Source organism: Fusarium oxysporum, chromosome I (genome assembly GCF_013085055.1).
Source record: "Fusarium oxysporum Fo47 chromosome I, complete sequence".
Lineage (NCBI taxonomy): Eukaryota > Fungi > Ascomycota > Sordariomycetes > Hypocreales > Nectriaceae > Fusarium > Fusarium oxysporum.
Genome location: NC_072840.1, coordinates 2,159,650 through 2,175,363, shown reverse-complemented (window position 1 = coordinate 2,175,363; position 15,714 = coordinate 2,159,650). Strand labels below are relative to the sequence as shown.

The 15,714-nt window shown below is 48.1% G+C and overlaps 3 protein-coding genes across 3 annotated transcripts; all 3 read right to left on the bottom strand.

Annotated features, from left to right (window-relative positions):
* Positions 1–604: 604 nt before the first annotated feature.
* FOBCDRAFT_2540 (uncharacterized protein) lies at positions 605–3,698 on the bottom strand. The gene is made up of 3 exons (XM_031181373.3): positions 2,150–3,698; positions 1,418–2,090; positions 605–1,367 (listed from the first exon to the last, which is right to left on the bottom strand). The coding sequence occupies exons 1-3, from the start codon at positions 3,528–3,530 to the stop codon at positions 737–739; spliced, it is 2,685 nt and encodes an 894-aa protein (XP_031042141.2). The 5' UTR covers positions 3,531–3,698; the 3' UTR covers positions 605–736.
* Positions 3,699–9,547: 5,849 nt separating this feature from the next.
* Positions 9,548–10,087, bottom strand: FOBCDRAFT_2526 (uncharacterized protein). The gene is made up of 2 exons (XM_031181371.3): positions 9,853–10,087; positions 9,548–9,800 (listed from the first exon to the last, which is right to left on the bottom strand). The coding sequence occupies exons 1-2, from the start codon at positions 9,949–9,951 to the stop codon at positions 9,702–9,704; spliced, it is 198 nt and encodes a 65-aa protein (XP_031042139.2). The 5' UTR covers positions 9,952–10,087; the 3' UTR covers positions 9,548–9,701.
* A 1,959-nt stretch (positions 10,088–12,046) lies between these two features.
* Positions 12,047–15,578, bottom strand: FOBCDRAFT_313796 (WD40-repeat-containing domain protein). Its single transcript, XM_031181370.3, has 2 exons — positions 15,447–15,578; positions 12,047–15,391 (listed from the first exon to the last, which is right to left on the bottom strand). The coding sequence occupies exons 1-2, from the start codon at positions 15,453–15,455 to the stop codon at positions 12,167–12,169; spliced, it is 3,234 nt and encodes a 1,077-aa protein (XP_031042138.2). The 5' UTR covers positions 15,456–15,578; the 3' UTR covers positions 12,047–12,166.
* Positions 15,579–15,714: the final 136 nt, after the last annotated feature.

Sequence of the window (15,714 nt, the reverse complement as noted above, 5' to 3'; positions counted from 1 at the left end):
ATTCTCTCAGTATTATTCCATGAATCTCTAGCTTCGCTTTAGTTCACGTTGAGATAACGTATAAGCAAACCCTGAGCTCAAATTTAATCTATCACATAATCTCATTTTCGTGCCTCGAGCCAAAGAACCCCTTAGAAACAAAACCAATTACCTGCACGAATAAGCAAATGAGTAAATCAAGTCTTTGTCATACATGATTCCGGCTATATCTCCCAAATGTGCCCCTTTTTTGACTGCGTATTAGTTACAGTGTTAGATGCGAAGTCCTCGGGTCTTTCTGTCTATAATCTCAGCCTGTAAAAGAAAAATCCATGCCATCGAATGCCATCTTGTCTTCCCTCCCTACTCCCCGTTGTCGTGAAATCGGCCGTTGGATCATGGATCCTGAACAAAGCGTTGGCGATATGGAATTCGAAAAGCAGCTATTGAACAATCTCTTAATACTCGAGTGTCGAATGAGAATTGCCGGCTAACGCCAAAAAAAAAAAAAAAGATGTAGACGAAACGGCGAACCATTATAAAAGAATGAAGATCGAAAAACGAAAAAACACAATCACATAACCGCACCGAAAGCCCAACGAGGGCTGGTTCTGTATATGTCAGTCCACATCCTCAACTCCATCAACTAATGCCAGCAGTTTCTCTCATGAAACGAAGTCTGCTGTGCCTGCCTGAACGTAAACGAGTGTACTGAGATGAACTTCTCATGGTCGCCAAACGTATGTGATAACACGCATTAATGAGTGTTGAGAGACAAGCCCTGGAAAGATCCAACCCAGTCATTCTGGGGAGCCAGAGGTGAAGTGGCTTGAGAGTGAGGCGCCGGGCTGGGACCAGACTGTGGGTTGGGGAACCGCTGGCGCATCGACGTGTATTCTCCAAGCTGGGGAACTCCAACGGGGTAGCCCTCCATAGCGCCCGGCATAGCACCAGAACCAGCACCGTAGCCAACATTGCTGCGAGGATTGCTATAAGGGTTGGCGAACTGCCCGTAAGGGTAGTTGGAAGGAGGGTACCCAGATGGCTGTGCGAGGCGGCCCTCATTGCCAAATGGCTGGTTGAAGGTTGGAGCAGGGCGGAATCCGCGGCCATCTCTGGCTCCACCGGTAAAAGCAGACGCTTGGTGGGGTTCTTGGACCTGCTGGTTCTGGCGTCTGTCATTACCGCCCGCACCACGGTTTGCGTTCACTGCTCCAGGGCCGATGCCACTAGGAGCCTGAATACCAAGAGTTGGGCTAGCGAATGAGGCTGGGTTGATAGCAGACATCCAGATTCGAGTCTTGTAGATCTTGAACAAGTCGGTAACGAGAGAGTTGAAGTTGATATACGAATCGGCAAAGTAATAGAAGGTCAACTTCTTCCAATCCCTAGCAGAGAGGTTAGTCAGATCCTGCTGATAAGTGGTAAATATACTCACATCTGGAACTCGGCGTCGAGAATCTCCATATTGAGAGCGTGCTCCTTGACCTTTTGCATGCAAACACGCTTCGCCTTCGCCTCTTGACCTTCCTTGTCCCGCAGGGCTTGGATCTCGTGGTTCTGGGCAAGACGCTTAATGAGCTTGGGTCGAAGTTCGCCAGCGTTGGGCTCCTGCGCATGGTGCTGGCTCGGAGGTCCCATGCCTCCAACCGCGCTTCCCTGAAGACCGGTAGAGGAGGCAAGAAGACCTGCGCTAGAACCCTCCTGCGCGACGGCAGCATTTTGTGAGTACATCATCAGCCACTTGTACTGCTCTTCGGCATAGTGCTCCTTGAGTTCTTTAGCAGCCTGCCAGTCAACGTTATCCTTAGCAACGGTGCCAAGGTCAGTGCCGCGATCAGCCTCGACTATCACCAGATCACCTGGCTTGACATTGAGACCAGTGCCCTCTTGGATGTAGAACACGTCAGCTCGAGCGCACTTGAATAACACAATGTGAAGAAGCTGGTTGTGACGAGGCTGAGCAATGCTGTAAACATTACGATGGGGAGATGGTGCGCGGTTCCCGTACGTAGTGGACAATCCATAAGGAGATCCGTATTGATTGGCAAACCCAGTCTGATAGGCATTTCCGATGTTGGCACCTCCGCCAACGCCAAAGTACTGGCTTGCTGTTTGCATGCGTTAACAAATCATCAAACAAAGAACATGAATTTTGCGCCTAACTTACCATGAGAAGTAGCACTAAAGGCGGCAGGGTCGGGGTACCCGGGGGGGTACTCCTGAGATTGCTGCATATCGAGTGCAGAAGGCTCTAGTGCGGCCGCGTCGGGAATAGAGCTGATAGAACCTTGGCGAGTAGGCATGTTGGCAAAGGAATGTCGCCTACTTTGAGAGATATCAGAAGGAGAAAATCCAAGTGAGCTTGACCAGAGCGCTTTCTTGAGGTTGGCGTTTTCAGGTTTGCGATTGTTCTCAAACGGAGAGCGTAATGACCCCGCTCCGTACTCGCTCATACGCCTGCTCAGCGCCCGTTTGGCCAACATATCGCCAGATTCGTTGGCTTCATCAAGCTCATCAATAGCATAATCAGATTCCTCAGGAACAGTGTCTCGTATTGGGTAGCCGTTTGCAGGATAGGAGGAGCCAGTGACTGCGCGGGGTCGAATACGGGCATTGTTATACTGCGTTTGCTGCTGCTGCTGGCGCAGCATAGCGTTTTCACGAGCCAGTATTTCAATTGTTTTCGCATCCGATTGATGAAATGAACTTTGCATCGATTCGCTTGGGCTTTCATCGTCGTCATCCTCGACTTCCTTGACTTTTCCAAGCATCGAGCCGTCGTTGGCCATTTCGCTTAGCATGCTGGGTCGAGAAGGTCGATGTTGAAGCGCGGGATAGCGAGCGCGACCCATGATGGCGGAAGAGCTCATCGAAGGCGGAGTGGCTGTTGACTCAGGATCCAGCTGCCCAACAGAGTATGATTGAGACCGGTATGTTTTAGGAGTGGGATGAAGCGGAATAGCGAAAGGTATTTGCGAGTTAGGCGCAGGATCGCGCGAGACCGGAGACGTCTGCATCTCTGAGCTAAAGAAAGAATTGCCACCGCCCGGGGGCATGGTCGACGTGGGAGAAGGCAAAACCTCGCTGAGCCTCGATGGAGGATCTTTGCGTTCAGTGTTCCAGATAGCCGTACCCCATGAAAAGCCAGGTGCGCCAGATCCCCGGCCCATCACAGATGAAGCTGAGTGAGATCCCCACGCCCCACCGGTCTCCCCAGAGGGCGTGCTGGGATGAGAAGTAGTTGGAGACATCGAGTTACTAGCGATAGATCCCCTACGGGGACGGCCCAGGGTTTGAGAAGTCTCGTTCAACCACGAAGGTCGTCGGACAGGTCTAGGAGGTTGCGACGCAGAATGTGATGTTGCTGTTGCGGACTCGTATCGGTGCTCGCCTTCGTCGTCTGAACTAGCAAGAGCTTCTGAATCTGGTGTAGATGTCCTCGCGTGCAGCTTCTCGAGGAGCAGTGATTGGTTGTTACCCGGGGCTGTAGGATGAGATCCTTGGCCTAGTCTGGAAGACGGGCCTGTCTTGAGCGGACCAGAACTCATTATCCAGGAAAGACACTAATTGGCTTCTTTCAATCTAAAATCTACAAGGCTGCTGATTGATAATGCCCTGTGGATGGGAGTTTTAGTCTTATATCTGTGATACGTAAACCAGCTAGCACAAGCTGTCGTGTTTCGGATCACGGATAATAAACAGAGTTGGGGGTTAAAATAAAATGTAGGCTGTAAATATCTTTAAGGATGAATAGAATCGAAACTGTAAATGACTAATTAGCTGACTGGTCTCATGATGAACAATGAATGATATTTTTAAGAACAGAAGCTCATTGGCCCTACGACACCTCAGCCATATTGGGGAATGTAACAAGAGTCAGGGCAAACAAGTCTATGAATGAAGACTCGATAAATGAAGCAGAATGTTTATCAAAGCATCCAGATTCGCTGCAGATGGACTTACCAGAGATGGGATCTCGAGGATATCTAAAGACTATGTCGTCACACGTGCCAAATTCTAAGTCGTAAAAACAGACGAAACGTAAGAAAAAGAACGCTGATGCTGTAATCAGTGTCGAAGGGATGTGGCTCTGAGAAGTGGCAACTCTGATCTTATCGCAAATGTTAAATCGCGATAGTAGAAGTCGTTACGGTGTGAGCCAGTGGTTGATTAGTGTGAGTGAATACGACAGAATATCTAAACACCAGCGCGTCTAACCCAAGGCGCAAATAGAAGATTCAGGTTGTCGGATAAGAGTAAAGGAGAATGGTTGCCCATTCATAAAAGGACCTTGTTGAGAGGACTGATTTGGGCAGACGAAGATGTCCAGTGCTGTAGCGACGAAGGAGACTTAATCGTGGCCCATTGTCAGTGAAAGGCTCGAAAGCAGGCGCGAAATCCGACACCAAGAGATTGACGCGGGGTTGCTGCTACACTTGGAGCGGCAACAAGGCGAGAGACGAGCGGCGGTGGCAAATAGTCAGTGATCAGAAGACCTATCTCCCAAAATTCGAATATCAATCTGCAAAGACCACGAGAGCGTCAACGACGATGTGAACAGGCAGGCGAAAAGTGGTTGATCGCGAATAACGTCGTCGGGCACACGGTTTGCAAGTCGAATGAGGAGGACGGAGAGAGTATGCGAACTGCAGTCGGAAGGCGGGGGAGGACAGCGGCGCGCTGCAGAAAGTGATGATATTGGCAAAGAAAGGCAAGCAGAGGGAAAGCTTGGCAGGAGGAAGTATGTCGCGTGTCGCGGAGCAGCGTTGCAATGTGCCGTGTTGTGTCGCGAACCGTTTGCTGCTTGTCGTGGCTGCTACTTCTGTTGGGTTTTGCGATGTAATGCGCCGAGTGTTCAGGTTGTGTCGAGATGCGGTTACCACACGAGACCAGGTTCTAAGTGGTGCTGGAGAGAGTCGCGGGCGGTATGAACCTCCAACTAATACTGCCGTTCCTCTGCGGGTACCAGGGTGGCGCGGGAGCTTTCAATGGGGAAAGCTGGTGGGCGGCGCAGCAGGGGAGGGGGTCCTAGATGTAAGCGCACCGTCGCGAATTGTTGACTTGAGAGGGGGAGGATTGATCTCGAGTCGACACAATGCTTTATGATGAAGAGGTAGATGGGAAAAGGGACCAGGACAGACAGGCCCGATGAGTAGAGTAGAGAGGGTGGAGCGAGCAGAGAGTTGTGGAGAGTCCCGAAGTGGAGAGAGCCTCAGAACGAGAGGGACCTGGACAAGAACGCAGAGATCCGAATGGAACACTGAGAGGAGTGATGTGATCTTCTGATCAGGGGACTTAGACCAGGAGTGGAAGACTGGACTGGCTGAGGGGTAGGCGAGGCAGGAGACTCTGTCCCTAGTTCATTTGCCAGCCAAACCTGGAGAACGATGCGTTAGCGAAAGCCCTAGAGCAAGGTACCGATACATTTGGCGAGGTGACGAGCCAGCCCAGAGCTTGCTTGCGGAAAGCTTGGGAATTTGGGTGGCTCGAGCACTGCGACGGGAGCTCTGCTGGACTTTGAGGAGCGCAAGCGCCACACGGTACAAGGAAGCGCCGTGACCTACCTGAACAAATGAAAAAGGAGAGTACCTAAGAAAGAAAAGTTGAATCAGAGCACGCCGCTTGGTGAGTCGATTTGAGGCGCGCCTCAGACTCTATGTGTTGGAAGTAAGGTAAGGTAGGCTAAGTGAGGTACCTAGCTGTGTTGATGGAGGTCTCAGAAAGCAGCGGGGACCCGACGTTGATCTGGGGAGAGCTACTAGCTCGGGTCGGTAGCTGGGCGATTTAGTTTTTGTCGCCTCGGCAGCCTGGTAGGGTAGAGGAGTCGACGCTAGACAACTTGGCCCGTAGAGCATACGATGACCACGATGCTCTGCTCTGCAGGCTAGGCTAGAGACGAGAGACAAAGGGATGTAATTTGATGAGGGGATCGGAGTGTTGATATGCTTTTCCCTTGTGGCAGAAGAGGGGGGGCTTGATTAAAAGATGGTGTCGGCCAAGTGATATTGAATGGTGATACAGTAACGTGGTGGTGATGGTGCTATGGATGTGAAAGCTGGGGTTGATGGAGCCTAAGGCAATGTTAGAAAAAAGCGGGCACTTCCAATTCAAGAATGAATGCGGAGGCCATTGAGAGAGAGACTCGAAAATTACTAGGCCAGCTAGGGGAGGGAGGCAAGAAAACTTAGGACCTCTATCCCAAGTGACGAAAATACTTGGGTAGATTTAGTATATCTTAGTATGCCTTTAGGCTAATTAATTTTGGCATCCTGGTTTAATGTCAGAAGTTTTATTGCCTGAGGACCAGCCAGGCCTTGTACTTTGGCTTTTGGCTTAGGTTTGCGTAGGCTTGCGTTTATGCTGGGGTAATGAGGGCGTTAGGGCACTGGCGGGTTGGCAGGAACATGCAAATCATCCAATCAATGTTTTTGGGTTACCTTGACTCTACTGTCACGGTGGGCTAATCCTACCTACCTTCATCGTCTACAGTATGGGGCATCGCGAGAATTCGCCTCCGTCATAAGGTTGAGAGGAAAAAATAGGTCGGGCCTAGACTTTGCAGTGCTGTACGGAATTGTGGTAGCTGGCCACGGCGTGCCCTCCATCAAATCTTAGGTTTCTATCATCTCCTCCACCAAGACCGGACAATAATTGGACCCTGAAAAAAGGAAATCAGGTGTTATTCTGTCCGGCATATTATCTCAAAAGAAGCAAGTATAGAAGACCCCTGTTTATTAGAGACAAGGAACGGAGTACCTAGGTAGACATCCATTGAGTAATTCGATAGGTCAGAATTGCTCCTGAATATCCATGAGCTTTAACCGTTAAAGTAGGCCAGCGTCAGACCATTGGATTGGGCCCAGGCCAGCTCACGGCAATCGTCGATGAAGTGCTGCTTATTTTCCGTATAGGTGACTTTGGAGTCGGCAAGCTCGTGATGCAGAGTGTCAATGGGGGCTGGGACTTGCGGAGAAGAGAGACTTGGGTCTGTTGTATGCATCAACCGGATGCGCATAGGAAGCGCCTCTGACGTGATGTTATTGAATAACCCGCACTCACACCAGAGTTGGAGTCTAAAGTGTAAGAACGGAACTCAGTTTGGTGGATAAGTAACCGAGAATCAAATGCTGGTCTGTTTAGCTCATCTATCGTTCATACAGATCTCCAGGTCCATCTCGAGGTCATCTCGATGAGATGATCGAAACTGCCGAGTATGGTCTCTCATCACGATACCTGACTTCATATTCAACCGACAGACAGACTCAAAAGAATCAAAGGATGGCTGGTGGTGTGCATGTCCCTGTACTGTAAGTACAGGGCTTGGGTCCAAGTTAGACGCAGTGACAGTGAAAGCGGATTGGCCGCTCCACACTCGGAATCGATATGCTAACGCGGATGAAGCTTCATCGGCCCCACCAACGTATCCCCGACCAACCGAAGACTGATATATCAGAACATCCATGGATCACATCAGGTGAATCATAGCAGAACAGGCATGAACGAATAAAACAGGATCAAGGGTTGCAGTGAGTTCTTTCAGGATACGACAGCTGCAATCTTTGTAGTATATGGAAGGAGAATACCTATAGTAGATGGCTCTATGCCATAAGGTACCCTGGGCAAACAGCCCGTCAACTACATCCATGGCTAGGCATGTTATCGATGGAAACCCCGCTCAACAGGCCCAATGACGATACCCTCGGCAGTGGAGGATGTCTTTGTTGAATTTCTTCCACTGACAAGCTGCATCGTCATCGTGTGTCGTAGCTCAACCGACCCAACTCCCCTCGTGACCTTGCTTACTAGGACTAGGATGGACCCGTTGGTAACACGATCCAAGGGACTCGCGGATCAAGATCGACTCCGCTTAACTTAGCCTTTGACTCCGCTTTTTAGCTCTGTAGTAATTCAAGCTTTTTTACTTGCTGGTGCTCACGTCACTTTCCGAGCCTCAAGAACTGTTCTTACTTTGCTATGATGATCACCTGAGCTTGTGAGGCCTAAGAATTGAAGATACAGTCTCCGCACTGAGTAGTATGTCGAGCTAGAACCTTAGTGTATTGGTGTCTTTCTTCACCGTTGAATATCTCCGAGGACAACCTAACCGGAATTGACCTTATATCGACTCACGAGTGAATTTTAAGATGTTGTCCTTTACCCTCCTACATGTTTTACTCCAGAAGCAAAGAAGTTGAAGCCAGTTTATGTACCCATACGCAAGAGACGAGATGCATAATCAACTCTTATTCGACACCGAGGAGATGTATCATGCAGCCCGTTTCCACCGAGTGTCGATCCTCACGAGCAACAATCTCGATTCTCATTCGTCTTTATGGTCCGAATTTGTGTCAGGTTCACTGTGCATCTCATCGTATGTTTATCACGATGTTCCCAATTTAAATGTCTTGAAGCACATCATTGTTGTTGCATTACAGTGGCCCTCACGGGGCGCATGATTAAAAATGATATCACTGTCTAAGAAGACTGCCTAATCATAAAATAGTTCAGCGCTTCAGACATAATAGAAAACATGTCATTGAGAGATGTCTCGCTCCACTCCCCTATCTAAGTCATAATTGATGCTGCTACGACACTGAGGGCCGATATCGGTCCATTCGTGGTTGATTCTTAATCGCAACCTCCCCGCAGTTGTCGACCTTATAGGAGTTCTCACAGATGAAATATTCCGCTCAAATGGGATACAATGCGCGTATCTGCTGAGTTGCTATCAGGGCTTTGTCCATGGTGCAGTATCTCGAACTTCTTCCGCTTCGACCATCCCAGCATCTCAACCAGGGCACAATATACTTGGCCAAAACCGTCGTTAGTATTATCTGGTTCTCGCTGAGATACGCGTTGCTTAGACGAGAAATAAAGTCTCTTTGGAAGCAGAGTATCAAGTTAATCGGCAAAATTATGAAAAGAATTTCTTTGATTTGGCCAGTCTTGGCCCCTGTCACCAAGTGACGATAGCTTCAAAACTACACCCCGACGAAAGGAATTGGTCCGTTTCTTCTTCACTACATCGTACTGCCTTAATTCAACCAAATTGGGTCATTCGTACTTCACCAATAACCCGATCGTGCACAACAGTGAATAGTGCCCGAAGCGTCGGTGAGTGAGTGAACTTTATAAGACGGTGATGCCGTTTGCGGAAATAGTCGAGATCCACCTATACGAGCCCTGAACTGTTGATCCGGGACACAAAGCAGGGTTTTGTAGATATTAGCAGTAACTTGAGGGGTATTTCACGGCTTCCAAATCAATGCATATTCGAAATGCTACTCTGGTTTAACAAATCATATGGTATTCGTTTCAGATCCTGCCTGATATGTGACAATTGTAGTTGATGTTTCTCGTGATTCTTCCAAGCCAGCCCATCTAAATCATTTCTCCTGCAGTTGTAATACATTCTCCTTGGGACACTAGGTTGAGTCTCCTGTATATCATCAAGCCCAGGATGACAGCCACCTGCTTAAGCATCAACTGTATTTTTGTAAGAAAGAATCGAGAAATGAATGTGGACTCAGGTAGACTGAACGTGTTGGTTCTGACAGAACTTTGGGTATGAAATCCGTGGAGTGTAGGAACAAGAGCTGGATTCTCTCTTGTAGCCTGTGTTGCGGTCGTTCAGATAAGGACTGTGTATGCTAGTATGCAGTGGTGTGTTCGTAACGTCGTTAAGTTCGAGTGAGTGTGTGAGTTGAGGCGATACAGTCTTATTCTCCAACCGAGATGACTACATCGCCCTTACATTTGCCGTATGAGCAGCATTCGGATGCATCCATGTCGCCTTTAAGGATAGCATCGACTTTAGACTGGTACCAACTGTTAGCGTGGATGATGCCTTTACAGAAAATGGGTACATACTTGAGGGCACGGCCCATTTGGTGAGATAGAAGAGGTTGGAATAGGTGATGCCATAACCAGGGCAGCAGAGGCAGCGAGAACGAGCGTGTACCACTTCATGATGAGTATATAAGAAAAATTCGGTAAACGAGGGTGACTACTAGAGTCGAGTAAAACGAACGAGTTGGGTAAAAGAGTGACTGAAGAAACGAATGACAATAGTTTGAATAGAGAGAGTGTGAGTGAGTGAGTGAATGAGTGAGTGGAGGAGCAAGTGGACGGAGGAGAGAAAGTTGGTCTGGTTTATATGGCCTGGAGGTCACTGCGCAAACTCAACGTTTGACCATAGATTCAAGGGAGATTCGTCGAAAGCAGTGAATCACTCACTGACAGTGGAGTCACTGCCAAGATTACCTTGGGTCGCAAAAGAAACTGCATGCGGCACTGACATCCATTTTTTCCCAAGAGAGTTTACAAGGCAGCGTTGAACTCTTTTTGACGCAAACGTTGAAAATGTTCATTCCAACCCAACTCGGATTTGGTGCGCACCTCATGTGCTAATGCAGGTACACTACAGGCGACTTACAAGGGGACAAGGGCCCACATGCGTCATATTCCGGGGGTCACAATCGCTAATGAAACCTCGTAATCCAACTTTTTACATTGGATTTATCTGCCGATATTGAACTGTCTGGTAAAGATCAGCCATGACAGTTGTAAAATTGCACCAATCAGTACTGGCTCTCTCACATCATACAAAAATGCTGCTGAGATTTGGTTGCAGGTCAGAATCTACTGGATTCTCAGAATGGCCTAGGCTTATTGTCAAGAGAGACATCAAGAAAAAGAAACAAGGCCTGGCCTTGAGAGCAAGAAAACTTGAGAGCTGTAGGGAGGGTGTCAAAAACAAATAGTCCAAAGTCTACTAGATCTATCCTAAGTTCGCTCAAGTCTTTTTGTCGTGTGTGATAGTTGTCTTAGGTTTTCTTACCTGCCTCAACCAGGGTAACGAGTGGAACGAGAAACCCTGATAATAAGACAAAACAAGGGAAATAATAAGCGGCATTCTTAGCGTTGCTAGAGCATTGTCATCTCAGCCCTACGCTTTTCTAATTGCAGTACTTTGAGTTCAGAAACGGTTTCAACCGAGTCATTGCGTTAATGATTCGATTATGATGTTCATCAATCTTCCAAGTTTGCTGGGGTAATAGATAAAAACACCTCAACATCCAACATCAGCCAATGGATTTGAACAAACCATCATCTGCCGGTTGCGACCGTTGCAACAATCTCACTTCATGCAAGGGACTGCGTGGTTATCGAGAAATGTCTTGGCATTTCTCAGCCGCTTCCGAAAGTCCGGATACAGACAATGTCTCAAATTCATGGGTAAGGCTATCAGGTTATGATAGCGCTCTGTTGACCGAGACAACAAAAACATGAATCAGGATAAGAACTATGAAAGACTTGATGACGTGGGGAACGCTAAATTGGAAAGGAAACACTGGTAACCATGCTATCAAAGGACATTCCTGAGGGCGGCGATACTCTTCGAGCACCTGATGATGCGCATTCACAACTCCCAACCCTCACGACCGTCTCCTTGGTGCTGAACTGTGTTCCTTCACCCTTAGAAGACTTGTATTAGCGATCTAAAGTGACCAAGTTTTGGGAAACCTCAAGATGAACTACAACTTCTGAAGGTGCCACTATTTTACCCAGCCCCGTTTGCTATTTGGCTCTGCTTTCATCAAATTTGGGTATTTCCTTAGAAAGGGTGCTAAGACATGGTTTAACATCAAGAACCGGTTCTCGTGGATTATTCCCATGCCTTGGGGAACAGGAAAAACTTCTGACCTTGAACCAAGATGCTTGAAATAGTTAAGTAGTCTAAAGGTCTACTAAATCTATACTAAATTTACCTAAGTTTACCTAAGTATTTGTATCTAGGATAGAGGTCCTGAGTTGTCCTACCATATTATCTTCTTCGGATACTCACTATTGGCCCATTCTTATAATTTTGTGTTGTTTAGCTGAAGACTTACTAGAAGCTGCTCTGGATCTATGCGGATCCTCGGACAAGTTGAAATGGTACTATGTACCTTAGAATCATAGTGGATTTTATTCTTTTTCATAAAAGCCACTTTTCTCTAATGTGCCAGCACCAGCAACATGTAGCAGATGAAGAGGATTGCGCTGCTCAAGCAAGACATTTATGCTAGGCACTCTAACAATCCAATTGCGTGTCTTGTTATTGTTGAAACTATCAAACTTTTGATCCTTAATAGCTTGAGTGTCTCATGGAACTCTGTTCCCAAAACGCCAACAAATCTAACTACCACGACCAAACTTCAGCACCCACTCCCCCAAGCACAACATTGACCTTCTCACCATCACTCTCCCCTATGACAGCAATATCACCAGGGTCAGCAACACCACTATACGAGTCGGCCACCAGTTTCACATTGTTCACTTGAACTCTCCAGACCCTGACCCTCTGATCGTTGCTGACCGTAATGCCGAACGTCTCTCCCCCACGTTGCACGAGCACCAGACCGTTGATTGCTGCTGCATGGGCCTTGCGTACGATTCCACGGCTTGAAGTTGTGTATCTACGTTTGTCCGACTCGTCTGACATAGATACAAGTGTTGTCACACCAAGACCGTTGTCGTCGCCTCCTGTGAGAACTAGAAATCCTTCGGGCGTTGGCTGGAGATCCAGGCATTTGATACTGCTTTGGTGCACGGGAGCCACCTGAACGAGAGCATGGCTAGCCACTTCCCCTCCGAAGCTAACATCCCAGGTTGTCAGGTGTCCATCCGTAGAAGCAGTAAGTGCCGAAAGACCGTTCTCGTCCACCCCGAGATGGCGAACCTGTGTGAGACAAGCTCCCGTGTACGACATGCGAGCCAGGAGGTGGAAACCTTCTCCTGGTGTGTAACGATATGTTTTCAATGTTGAGTTTGACAGAACCATCGTGATAATGATGCTTCCATTGCCAACCTTGCATGCGTCGAAATCCATAATGCGAAGATCTGCGGCAGGACTCTTGTCTTCTAGGATTGCTTCGCACAAGATTCCGAGGCCTTTGTACTGTGAATCTAGCCTTTGGACAGACCATACGAAGAATTCTTCGAAACCAGCACTGCTGAGAAGGTAGTCATCTCCCACCCAGTGAATCTTTTGTAGTCCCGATATGTGAAGCTTTGTAGAGGCAACACATCGAAGTCCACCACTATTCTTCGTTCCACATCGTTCATCTCCATACTCCCAGATACGAACAGTTGTGTCCTCAGCGCCAGTTGCAATATACCGACCACTAGCACTCAACCCCCGAATCTCTCTTCCGTGTGTTCCACATCTCAGAGGGCGGTGTATCGGGCTATGTTGCGAGAAAATGTAAAGCTTCGTTGCTCTGGTATAACCAAATCGCACACTGTTGTGGTTGATGGAATCATGAGCAATGGTAAATGTCCGGTGCGCACCTCCACAATCAACTGAGGCAATTTCTTCCCGACGTGTTTCGTTCCATACGATAAAGTTCTTACTCTTAAAGCCGTACAAGATCAATTCGGGGGATTCATCTTGAGTAAACCAACCACCTTCTATATCGGCACCAGAAGGGGCAGCGACCTCATGCTGGAGGTGCAATCGTACTTCATCGCCGAGATCTTCAATCTCGTATATTCTGTACTTTGTATCTCTGCTCGTCGCCAGGAAGTACAGGGGAGCTTCCTGTCCATCGGTTGTCGGAAGAGGTACCAGACCAGTAATAGCATCGCGTGTGTTGAATCTGAAGTCCAGGATAGGGCGGAACTCGTTTCCTGTCTGCCTCAATAGTGCAAGAAAGCCATGGCGCGACCCTATGGCAATCAAATCCTCCCTAAAACGAGCAGCAGATATAGCAACGAATCTCTTGTCGATGCCGCGAATATCTGCCGTTGCTACAACAGCTCCTGTGCGCCAGTCGATTGAAAAGTACTGGGAGTCTGAAGTTCCATGAATATGGACAATGAGTTCTGTAAGACCCCCCACGGAACTGGACAGGATCGATATGTTGAAGATCTTGCCCGGCACAGAGCCAAGAACCTTTACCCCTTGAGATTCAGAGAAGTAGTACAGCTTGCCACTTGTCGTACCAAGAATAGCAGCACCGTCACCTATCGTCTGGAGAGTATAGCACGTCTGAAATTCGACGTTGAGCTCATCTTCCAGTTCAATCTCTCTCCACTCCAAAGCCGGTCGGAACGTGCCCAAGAGGAGTCGTCCCCAATTTGTTGTAACGAGCATACGATCATCAGAAATGAAATCATAGCGGCTGAATATCTCTTTTCCACGAACGGATTTCAAGGTTCGTAGGTTAGGTAGAGTGACAGCAATCTCATCGAAACCAAGCCCAAGCAATTCGTGGGTTGATACTGACGCAGCAGGGGTCAATGAGGCAGGTTGTGTGATGAGAGAAATCTTGCTGTCAGCGCCTCCTGTTGCAATGAGGGTTTGGTCTCCCTTGTTGACCACAGCGTGCGCCCATAGATGCTTGCCATCGTGCACGGCGTATGTCTCGATGTGCTTCAACGAACCAGAAACTTTCTCGGACGAAATATCGAGGTTCAGTTGCCATCTCTGTGATGTCGAATCTTCTCCAAAAGAGTACAATGATAATGGGCTTTCTGGGAGTGTTTCGCCTTCCGTGAGTTGGGCGAACTTGATACCCCAGATTCTTGACAAATGTCCCATGATGGTAGCCACAGGTCGTAGTTCTTCCGCCCTAGGCCCATCGTCCAAACCTGCCTTTGATCCGAATCCTGTCTCTCGTGGTGCAGCGAAGTCATGCTTTTCGTGTGACCCATCTCGTCCGGTGATGTTCCAGATTCTCACAGTCCGATCATCACTGCAGCTTGCAATGAGCCTCAATTTGGTTCCATTTTGACAAGGGAGTTCTTCTGAGATATCAACACCAAAAATGGATCCTTCGTGCCCGTTCAAAATGGCCAGGAGTTCCGAGCGACTCTCTGAAACATAACATCGCCATACAAGAATCTCGCCAAAGATTGTACCTCCAGCCATAAGAACAGTATCTTGGTCTAGCCACTTGAGTCTCGCAGCGTAGAGAATGGGTCGTGAAGGCGAAACAATAGATCCGACAACCGGTGCATCGTCTCCATTCAGGTGTAAGTGGACGACTTCGTTATGAGCCGTTGCGAGCACCGCGGAAGAGTCGTCAAATGGTGACGGTGCAACATCGTAGATCCAATCTGGAGCGGCTGCCTTCTTCACAAACATTTGAGCATCCGTCATGTTTCCGATAAATCCCTCAATATTCGACACCACTGCAATCTGTGCAGCACCCCAGACCAACACTCGCCCATTACTCAATAGGCGTATTCCATGAATAGGCTGAGCAGAGAAGACACGAATGCTGCCTACGCGCAATGCATGGCCGGTTTGAAGATCGTAGAGAGTCAAGTTAGTATCCTCGCCAGCAAGAAGATATTCCGCATCATGGAAGAAGGCGAGTGAAGTGATAGGACCCTGAAAGAATTCCCGAGTGAGGCTTGACTGACATGTGTGAGATCATGATAGCGGGGGAGGGGCATTTATGATCATAACTCACATCTGCCATTATTGATAATAGGAAATAAAAATTGAGAAAGTTTAAAATATGTGCTCATTTACTTATTCATGACAAGGGCAATCTTCATCTGCCATAAGAGCTCGTGCGTCGAGTCAAGTGTAGAGTTAAATTTGTATTGTATGAATGAGGTTTTGTGTGGATTCTCAGTCAGCCATGAGAGAAAATTTTTGGACTGGCTCTATATACTACCAAGGCCCATCCTGATGAAGCATCACTAAACTCTTCACTTGAACCATCACAACAAATC